General features: G+C 41.3%; 1 protein-coding gene across 3 annotated transcripts in view; it reads left to right on the top strand.

Annotated features, from left to right (window-relative positions):
- Nucleotides 1-5,355: 5,355 nt before the first annotated feature.
- The window catches only part of COLQ (collagen like tail subunit of asymmetric acetylcholinesterase), a 46,193-nt gene continuing 40,158 nt past the window's right edge, over nt 5,356-11,390 (top strand). For 2 of the 3 annotated variants that reach the window (XM_062602084.1, XM_062602083.1), the window contains exon 1: nt 8,938-9,210. In XM_062602084.1, the coding sequence (XP_062458068.1) occupies nt 9,105-9,210 (106 nt within the window). In that variant the 5' untranslated portion in view covers nt 8,938-9,104. Of the gene's footprint in view, nt 5,490-8,937; nt 9,211-11,390 lie in introns of those variants that run through there. The other variant, XM_062602085.1, reaches the window with a different exon arrangement.

Genomic DNA, 11,390 nt, shown 5'->3' with positions numbered 1-11,390 from the left:
TGTTTTTTGCTTTTAATGAGAGTATTTAAATTATATCAGTGTTTTGTGTCAGCTTTTGGAAATCAGCTTCCATTGGATGTTTAGGAAAGTTGTGCATGTTACTGTGGTTATTCAACAATTCATTTTAAGTCAAGATGCCTAGAAAATGGAAGGTAAAGAATTTGAAACTTTCAGGGTGATGAGGGAAGGCGATAACATAATGAAATCCAAAAAGAAAAGAATTCACACTGCTGCAGTGTTGGGTAGATGAAACTATATGAAAGAAAACCATTTTGGAGGTGAAAGAGAAAGTATCTCTGAATTGTCCTAATTTTATTAAAAGGAGCAAAATATTACAGATGCCGTAAGTCCCCAGAGATGAATGTGGCTCCAGATGCTGGAAATTTTTCTTCAAGGCTAGAGCATGGAATTTAAAGTATCAAACAGACTCAAGAGCTCAAACTCAAGAGGAAGAAAATGATGGGCCTCAGCTGAGGGAATCTGCTGTGAAAGAAGTACAGAGTAAATACTGAGACTTACCTGGGACCAACAAGTGGTTACAGGAAAAGCATTACAGAGATGCCCAAAACCCAGCAGATAATTTAGCTGTGGGACTACAGGTGAAACTGTCAGCAGCAACAACACGGGCTAGGAATAAAGAATGGGAAGTAAGGTTTGTTACTGTCTCAACCCCTCCCAAGATAAAGTGTTCAGTGTGTGTGTTCTCAGACTCTTGGTATGCTCAGCTTGCAAACAGGTTTGGTTTGTAATTACTGACTTTTTAATAGTTTTCTCATTTAGTTTGCAATGAACTCTGTAGAGTGTTTGCTCTATGAACATTTGGGTATATGTTGTGTATGCTTGACTGTGATTATTATGCCATATAGCATATATCCACTTTAAGGAGTGAGATGTATACTTGGTCTGGCTAGATTTGTTTTTAAGCATGCATGCAAAATCCCAAGTACACTAAAACAAGTAGCAATACCTCCTCAGGCCTGCCACTCAGTACCCAAGAAACTAGCACATACTGTCTATAAACTATAGTAAAAGTCCTATTAAGAAATGTAAATGACACTTCATTCCTGATGTAGTTCCTATATATTGAAATCAAAATCCCCACTGCAGCTCTTTTTATGCTATTTAAAGAGCTTGATGGTTGTGCTTAGTAGTGAAAAGAGCTGTGTTCTGAGGTGGCCTATTTAGTGGTGTTCTGAGGTCAGACCAGGTAGCAGAGCTTATTATGACATACAGGCAGTGTAACCTCTGCCTATTTATTTACTTAAAACTGAATATTGTAATGAGTAATTTGCTGTTTCTTTGGATGATTTAATTGAAAACAGATGGACAAGGTTTAAAAAGGCCCTCAGTAAAGCAGGCTCTTCCAGCTATTTATGTCACACTAATATAAATGAGAATTAGTTCAGTGTCTGTTCTTTCCAGGAATCTTTAGGCTGACTGAAATAGTGCAGAAATAGGAGAATTAATAGAATGACAGTTTGCTTGCTTGGGTCAGTATTCTTAGAAATCTTTTCATCAATCTTTTCAAGGGGGTGATAGAGATACAGAAGCACACTACTGAAAATACTGTATAGAATAGTTTAAACCAGAGTTCTTTTTGGGAGCTATAGGACATTGAGAAATCCAACTAGCAATTAGTTGTGTAATACCCTGTGTCAAATTCTAAACAGGATGTGGAAAAGATGCTTTTGGAGACAGGATTTGAATTGTTGGATTTTGGAGTTGAAGAAATGGATTAGCAGCCAAGCTAGGTCATGTAAATGACTACAGACACATGAATGTCAGCATTGTAGGATATCTTTGCACATAGCTGGTGGGAGATTTCCTCTAGGACTTGGTAATGCTACCACATGAGGAAGATAGTGTAGACTTAAGGTGTAAAAAGGCTTATATGGTCTTTCACTAAGTGTTTTGTGGCTTTTGTTTCCAGGAAGCAATCACTATTCCTAGGCATGAATTTTGGACAATGACTACCTGTAGCTGTTGCAGCATGAAACTTCAAAACAACCAGACTGGGCGAGAGGCCCTTCTGCTCTCCTTATGGTGGCTACAGTGGCTTTGCCTACTTCTGCACCACCTTGGAGCTGCAGTGGTGACAACATATCCTCAGGCACTCATCCAAGCTTGAGCTCCACAGTGTCTGGATCTGAGCCTCTCTCTAATGAAATCAGTACATAAAAAGTATTTAGCAAAAAAGAAGTTGGCACTTTCTGGAAGCGTTTGAAGAACTTGTCATCTGTCTCCTTGGCACTGTCATTGAGATACTGTGCACGTGTCACTTTATAGACCTTCTCATTGGAGGCACTGATGTCAGTACTGATGGACTTCAAAGGTGTACCTGAAGTTCCAGCCAAAGCAGTGCATCAATCTTGCAGCAAGGAGGCACGGCTGCTGGGATTTAGATATGTAAAACCTCATTAGCCAGGCCATAAAACTTCTGCTTGCTCTGCAAACAAGGATGTCTTTCAAGTGCTCAGCAAATAAGTTAGGAAAAAATAATCTTTCAGCCCTACCATTGGTTTTAAGCTACCAGAAGCAAGCAGCTAATGCTGGGCCTCTTCCTGTGTAGCTGAAATCAGTGAGACCTTTACACTAAAACTTAGCAGTGAGAGCTGGTTTTTTCTCCAAGTTTTCCTCTGTGTGCCAAATTGCTGCTTGCTACGGATGTCTTTAATACAAATGATTGAAGCTTCAAAAGTAGGAAATGCTAATGCAGTCTTAATTGCAGCTCCCTGATTCTGCGAAGGAATCTGGGAAAATGCATTTGTCCAGTTAGATTAGGTTCAGCTGTTAGTCTGTGTTTGGAAGATGACAACCCTGGCATCCCAGAATGGCTGGGCATTGTGCAGTGCCACAGTAAGACCCAGCACCCCTGGAGATCAGCATGAAATTTGCCATCAGCTTACACTATGGCGGTTTTAAAACACACATGTGGGCTGCCCAGCAGCTATGGTGTTGGAGAAGTCTTACTGAGTTCTGCTTGCTGTAACTTCATAGTCAGCACTTGTAGCCATCCATTTGCTGAAATTAGAAAAACGGGCAAGCAAATTTGGCAACACACTGATACTTCATCATGTTCTACTATGACCTATTTCTTTACTCATCCCCAGCTTCATAATGATGTTTTGTCAGGCCTTTGGGAAAGCACATGAGTGCTGTCTTCTACTACTGCTCCCCAGTTGGGCTCAGCAGCTCTGCTCCTGGTTTTGCATTCTGCAAGGCACAGGATCCATAAATATTTAGTTCCCACAGGTACTCATGAGAGGAAAACCAGCTGCAGGAAAATGAGGCATCCTTCTATGCTGAAAACAAAGTATCTGAAGCTTTTTCAAGGCCTTGTTTGGCAAGGCACCTATACACATGCTTCATTTCAGCAGCAGCTTCATTGATTTCTCTTGCATGCCTGAGGTTATACTCGTGATTAAGTCTTTTCCTGAATCTCTGGTTCTCTGGCCAGCTCATCTGATAAGGATCTTTTACAGAAAGCCACAGATACCCTATGAAGAGGTATCCTCCTAGGTATGCATGCATTGGTGTTTGAATCCACGTTTGCTTGCATCCTTAATGGGCTGTAATGCACTATGAAAACTGGGAATAGGATGCTGCATTGCCAGCATCCATAAAGCTCTCTGGAATGAAAAGTCCTGAGACCAGTGTGAGCATTGCAACAATAGTATTTGTTCTCCTGCAAGAATGTTAACAGAGAAAAAAGGAGGTTGTGCCTTGTAGAGTTTAATTGATTGGGCTGTTTGGCAAGCTAGGTGATAAATCACATAAATTAGGAGTCTTGAGAGCCAGCTACTGCCAGATATTCTTCTGTTCTGTGCCTCCAGCAGCACTGCAGTGATACTAGTATGGGCAGCGAGTTCTGCAGGCTTTTACTAACGGAAATAAATTGCAGCACTGAACAATCCAAATGAAAATAAGATGGAAGAATTACTCTGAGGCCTATTTCCATCTCCTCTAAATATGAAGATCAAGAACAGACTGGGTGATAGTTGTGACTTTTTTGTGATTCACCACCCTAGGATGTTAAAAAGCTATTTATCTACTTCCCTACTAGTAAACGTAGATCTCGGCTGGCCAGGACTCCCGTTGTCAAAGCTATTGTACATGTGGATTTCTATGAGCATCTTCCTTTTCCAGTAGAACATTTTTCTATGACTAATTCTGGGATTTTTTATATTTGTCCAGGATTTCCAAATACCTGGCAATCCTGGACACATCTCTTGATTCTGTGCAGGCTTGTGATCATATGTGATGATTGCATCTCATCCAAGAAGCATCATGCATTGAGCATGCTGGTCTGCTCCTGCACAGTAGATACAGCACAATAGGAATGTGTTTGGCTTACTCTGTGTGCACCACATACCCGAACATTGTCAGCAGCCATCAAACTTTTTGCTTATTTGATCAACACATTCAGCAAGTCCAGGGAATTCTTGTATAGATTTTTACAGCACGTGCATGCACTGTAGGAAAGCAGAGGCGTTCTGCATATCTACCATATTATGTATATGGACATATTTCAGCTGTGAAAGGTAGCGCTGCCATTATGCAAAATTCTATACAATCCCACAGTGATTTGCAGTTTGAAAGGCAGGGTCAAGAATGCAACTGAAACAGGAAAGGGGAGTCAGAGTAATCTTATAAAGATCTGCGACTGAATTATTGTTTTAAAGTCGTTCTACTTTGTTGTGTCTTCCACCATTAAAAGTCCACAGTGGGGTTTTGATAGCATTGATGGAAGTCACTTTGCATTATCCCATTATTTTTAATTATGTCCATAACTTTTCTGTTTGGTAGTTTGTTCCATTATCATCAATAGAAAAATAAATGATACATGGGGATTACTCATCGGAGGAGAAAAAGTGAAGGACTGAGTCTTTGCAATAGGTCTAAAAGTGCAAAATTAGAGTTTTGAGCTGAACTTTCTAAAAATGGGGTGAGAGCTCTGGAAACAAACAAAGATGTAAAAATACTCTGAAAAGTATAAAAATAATTGGGATTCCCTGGCCAGCTTTGCATTTCTGTGAACACGGGTTATAGAGAGGAGGCCAGAAGCCCACCATTCGTTATGCAGTGTGTAGCATCCATTAAGTGGCTGATTTCCAAAAAGGGGTTGCTTTTGGAAGATGCTACAATGTCCTGGTTTCACCCTGTTCATCCAGTGCATAATCTGAAGATTTACTAGCTCTGGCTTGCCTTTAACTGGCCACCTGCCCTGTGCCTGATATCCAGCTGGGTGACTGGCATGGGTGGAGCTGTGGAGTGAGCCAGAACTTCATCGTGTGGTTGAATTTACTTCATCGCACACAGTTAGTGGGTCTGCTCCTACAGGGGCTTCTGAATTAGATTAAAATATACCAGCATGGTGAAGTCATTTGTTGGTATTCCGCACTTAATGTCTTCTTTACATCAGCAGCTGCCTTTGTACTTCAGATAACACCATCCGAGTTGAAAAGCTCAAGCAACAGTTACTTAAGCAGGTAGAATGTGTGGACTTTTTTTCTCCATCATGGTTTGGTTGGCTTTTGGCATTTTTAGTTGCTACTCGAAATAGGATTCTTTTAAACTGCAGTTGATTTGCTGTGATAAGACTGGGGGGGTCCTTACCTTTGAGCACTAAACTGCAGATAACATTTGGTGTTCTGGTGTTCTCCCTGTAGAACAGTGGAAGTTTTTTAAATCTAAGTCCTCAAAGCCTCTTGTTCTCACTCAGGCCATTAGGGTGTCTTATAAGACTCAGAAACTGCAGTGTGAAATCTTTCCTGTGTTTCTTTCTTAAGCTAATGTTACCTGAAACAGAAATAATGCTAAAGCCGTTATAGTTTCATTCAATGAATGCTACTCCTGGTATCAGAGTCACAATTCTAGGTGAGACAAGAATAAGAATTATCGATTACTTCTGTTTCTAGCAATGGCATAAATTTGTATAAAAATGTTAAGATTTTTTTATGTATTTATTCCCCCAAAGATTTAAAATATTTTTATTCCCAAATATTTATGCATCTTCTTCAGTGGTTGCATTGTGAAGTCATATTAATGTGGGTTTTCACTACACCCAGCAACAGCAGCTCTGGATAATAGAAACAAGGACTTACCTCTAATCTCATAGCACTGACCTTAGCTACCTGCTGGAGAGCTATCTGGAGGGAGCAGAAGCTTTCCATTGGCTTTATGATCCCATGGCAATAGCTGTAAGAATGCACTGCTTGACTGAGCAAGTTCACAGATGACAGATGGCTCAGGGGCCTGGAAAGCACAGGTCTGTCAGATATCTCACATCGTGTGAGACTCGCACTACTACGTGACACGTCCCCTCCTCAGGACTGTCTCTGTGCATGCACCAGTGCCACAGTGGTCAGAAACAAGCAGTGTAACCAGGTGTACACCCCTGTCATCTAGCATTGGGTGTCAGTCTTGTGCGTTGTCACCTAAGTCAAAAGCAAAAAGCCTGCAGCTATTGTCCATTTTATTTCCAACAGACTTCATTCATCTCCTGCTGAAACCATTAGCAACCTTGCCAGCAGTTTCAGCTGGTAATGCCAGGACCTTAAAATGAGAGGAAACAAAACGCAGCACTTGCACCTTAAAGTGGCCTGGCTCGCTGCCTTGTAATGAGTAAGAGCTCTCATTTGTGTTGACCTAATGGTGGTCCCAGTAAAAAGCAATGAGTTGAACTACCACTACATCATGATGAAGAGGTCTCTTCAAACATAAATCCAAACATCTCCTTTTGAGTCTTTAGTGGATGATGGTGTTTGCCACAGCAGACTGTTTGCCTACAGAGCTTTTTTTCTTGCATTGGCTAAAAGCCAGTTCAATTCAAACAGGCTCAGACTTTAGAGTGATGGAGATGCTGTGTCAAAAGAAAGGAGAATGTTGACAAAACACTCATTTTTAGTCATGGTTCTCCACTGAAAAAAGCTGACAAAAATTTTACCTAAGCATTGACTGCAAAGCCATCTATGTGCAAAGCCATCATTTAAAATCTGAAGCAGCCCTGGCTTCCTACATCGTTCCTGGTCCCCTCTAATACAGTATTCCTTCTTACAAGGAAAAGCTACATTCCTTGTTCCTATCTTCTTTAAAGCAGATCAGAGGGTGGATGTGGTTTATGATAGAATTCCTTGCAACATTCTTTGAGGGAGATGTTGCATTTTTTCCAAACCCTATGTTTCTGGTCTAGGCTGAAGAACCAAGAACTGACATTGGTAACAAGGTGATGGAGGAGGGGAAAGATATGGGTCCTACTGCATGATTTTAGTTCTTCGCAGTATTATTGGATTGATTAATTAATTTCCTTATCAAATAGAACATATTTTACACTACAAATTTTTGCCGAATTTTCTGTTGCTAAAAGACTGCAGGAAGACTTCAGGAGGAGCTGAAGTTACTCAGTTGCTGCTCTAACTACTGAATCGGTCAAATGTTTTCAGAGGTGAACTTTTGATAAAATTTTGACATTCTAACTTTTGAGCAATTTCTTCCAGCATCTACGCAGGCTTTCTTAGGGTTTGTCATGATGAACTTCGCAGGAGCTATGCCTTTCCCTCTGAGATGCAGCATGCCTAAATGGCATGCTAATGGCACTTCCTTGATCCATGGTCATCTTGGTCTCAGAAGGAAGAAGTCAAACTACTGTCTTCACCAAAAATAGCCAACTACTAAAAAGTAACAGACAGCGGAATAAAGTGAATTAGATTAAAAAATAAATTCAGTTATCCAAAGTGTTGCAGTACTGGAAATAGATTTTAGAAAGCATTGTGGTTATATTATAAGGACAGAAATATATAAGGCAGATGTGATTGTTCCTATCAAACCATTGCATTTAGAAAGATTTTGTCAATATGTTTGCAATATGTAACAGTCAAGAGTGTTTAACTAGAGTTGTGGAAATACATCACTTTGCCCTTTAGTGGCGTACTCAGTAGGAATTAATGCCCAGGGGAACAGCTCGTTGTCAATGAGTACCTTACTCAAATGAAAAATAAAACCCATCAATTCTGTAATTAATCCAAAAGATTTCCGTGTTTGTCTTGGGAGGAGCAATAAACAGTGGGCAAAGAAAACCATCTCCATCTGGAAGAAAGGGAGTAATGACCATTTTGACAGCAAAGGAGTACCTCTGCTTTTCACGGATACCACAGTCAGATTCCAGGCAGAAAGGAAGATCCCTCTGCTAGTTATTCACAGGACAGAAATTTATTTGCAAAGCGCTTGGGAGCTGCAAATGAGGCACAGAAACACCAAGCTTTTGTACAGGTAACACTCTGCTTTTCAGAGTGACAGAGGTTTGTTTTGTTCCCGCACTGCTGTGTAGAGTGTTGACCATCACCACCTTGGGAGCTGATGGCATTTCGCTCACCCCATCATGACACAAGTATTGTTCCTTCCACCTGTTGCACCCTGTCAGTAAATCCTTACGTCCTACAATGTCTGGCACTATCAGCAATGATACTGTTGTTTTCACTTAAGTACTAAATAATAATCTCTGCTGTGGTTTGTGAAGCCTTCATGGCATCCCCCAGCCTGTGCTGCACTCTGTAAATGAATGTAACGCCTGTAACTACCAGTGACAAACAGATGTTAGGTCATGGCTCATCTCTCTCATTAAGGCAATTAGTGACCTGTACAAGATGATCGGTCAGGGGATCTATCCATCTCGACATCGGTGTCTGGTTGCCTGCACCGCTGTTTATAGTCCCGTTCATCATTTCTCCCTTTCCTGTTCATCATTATTATTATTATCCAAAGTGCCTTTTTGCTTCTGTTAGCAAAACCAGAATCCCCCATGCCCCAGTTTTAGCAGCTAATGTCCACAATAGGGGCAACTGATCCAGCACAGGAGTTAAATATAACCGTGTCTAGTGCAAGGAGAAGATTTAATGGGAAATGGTTGTCATTCTTTCTTCCTAAAGGCACGGGAAGGGGGGGGGGGGGGAGAGAGAGAGGGAGACGTACACACATAGACACACACGCATCCCACCGCGAAGGAAGAGGCAGAGAGCAGGCAAGGCAGAGAGGGAGCGAGGGTAGAGACAGAGATCCCCAAAGCAGCCCTGCGCCTCTGAGGTGGAAGCTGCCAGGGCACAGCCAGCATGTTGGTCCTCAGCCCGCTTGTCTGGGGATCTTACCTGCAGCTTGTCTTCTGCTTTGCTTTGTCTCAGACTGCGTACGTTGACAATGTCTTCTCAGTTTCAGCAGGTAAATTGCTTTAAGTCTTGTTACTTTTTCTTGCTTAGAGCTCTCTGCACTTTGATTCTTGCAGTCTCCAGTAACTGGGAACACAGGGGAAAAAGACAAGTAGTTGAAATTGTAGATCTTGGTGAAAGGATTTTGCACTACTACAGACCTGTTCTGCCACATGCCGCATGTTTTGTTGCTTGGTTGTTTCTGCTTTTTTCTTTATAATCTCTGTTTTTAAACCCCTCCCTTCCCTTCCCCAGAAGAAATAACAGACAAGATCCTCGGCTGCTTTAAAATGCCTTTTTTCCATTGGCTTCTATGGTGCTGTGCTAATTCATGGATCTGGCCCAATTAGTATACTACTTGCATGTCTGCATGTTTCTTTCTATTTTGGATGAGTTTAGGTGGATTACAGGAAGGGAAAGAGAATGAATCTCAATGTATATCTGCTTCTATAAATAAAGCCCTGACTTCAATGAACGCTGCCAGAGTCCAACTGGATGTTAGCAGAATAAACATCATCTGGCTCTGGCTATGACACTAACAAATACTTGGATGACTTACATAGCAAACAAGAGCCCACTGCATGGAAAATCCCTGCTAGGCAAAGGCAAAACAAATTAGTTGTCAGCTGAGGCAGGGCCCTGGAAATCCCACTTAATAGATTTTACAGTTTCATCAGCAAGGTGTTCCTTTAGCCACGTTCTGTGCAAAGGAAGGGGAAAGCTGCCCAGAGCTCTGACTCCATCTCTCCTATGAGGAACTTGTACCAATTTAGGCAAATTGCTGTTTCCCACCTTCTTCCATATCTTGTCAACAGAGATGCTTTTGACTAACATCCTGAATTCCTTCAGTGTCAAATCTGAGACGGTTCAACTGAGATTGGTCAGGGTCAGCTATACCTACAGATCCCCCCTCCTCTGTGTCTTTCACATGAAGACAGTGCCCAAAAGGGTGCACATTTTAAGGGTATATATAAAATAAGCCTTAGACATGATGCTAAAGGCACACGGCCTTTCTCTCTCTCTGATCTCTGGTGTGACCACAGAGCCAGATGGTTTAATTCAGGGCATTTATAAGATAAGAGCATCAAGAGGGTAGCTTCTATGAGGTGACAGATTTCTGCACTAAGTTACAGAATGCATGTTTTTTTCTAAGGGTTTGGTTTTTTTTTAATCTTTTCAAATATGCAGAACCAGTACACTGTATTTCACTCCAAAGAGTCTGTCTGAACAGTCCATTCATTTAAAGATATTAAAATAATAAGATTCTGAGGGCCAAAAGAGTAATGCAGGTATCCTTTGGGGAAAAGCCCTATAGGATTTAGTAATGCAGCCATTATAGTCCTGTAGTCATTTCAGATAGCTTTTAAGATTGCATCTAGAGAAGCCTAATGTGTGAAGAAGTACATGCTTTGAAAAACAATTTAATCCATTCTTTCAGACTTTTAGGAACTAATATTTTTTTCTACTAGGCTCTGCAGGATGCTAAAGAGCATTTACATTTGTTACCATTTCTATTCAGTTGGGTAGGCTTTTTCCGTTATGTTGAGATTAGTTAATGCTGAGGTACAGGCATTGTCAAGATTTGTTTTCACTCATATATTCCAAATTGCTTTGCAATAACACATATGTTATTAGACCTTAAATTTATTTGGCACTTGTACAGGCCACCAAGTCAAACAAGAATGTCATGTATCCATCACCTGCATGACCTGGACTTTCTCATATGGCACATACTTGTGTGTCTAGAGAAGCCATTTTAACTGTCTCCCTTAAAAAAAAACAATTAACTTTCCCCTTAGAAGGGGAAAAACTTATCTTCTCTACTGAAACCATAGTAGAATAGGCAAATATGAAGGAAAATGCCAGGCTCTGCCCTTTGCACTAGAATGTTTTCCATAGTGCAGCCCTGGAGCCTTGCCTGCAAGAGACCCCAGGGCTCCCCACACAGACTGCAGCCAGCCAGCAGCTTCTGGGTTTAGGCTTGGAGAAGGTGTGCACCTGATTGGGAAATCTGGTTGCCCATGTGGTGGTTTGGGCAGACTGCCACCCCATGCACAGCTCTGTGATAAAGCCCCACACCATGCTCTTCTGGCCAAGCCACTGGGAATCACCTTTATACCCAGCAAGCATTATGAAGGCTTTTGTCACAAATGTATTATTAATGTTTACTTGATAATATGTGAACGAAACAGC

Source organism: Pezoporus occidentalis, unplaced genomic scaffold (genome assembly GCF_034315485.1).
Source record: "Pezoporus occidentalis ecotype Australia unplaced genomic scaffold, CSIRO_AGI_Poc_V1 ctg75, whole genome shotgun sequence".
Taxonomy (NCBI): domain Eukaryota; kingdom Metazoa; phylum Chordata; class Aves; order Psittaciformes; family Psittacidae; genus Pezoporus; species Pezoporus occidentalis.
This window is presented reverse-complemented; position numbering and strand designations above follow the sequence as displayed.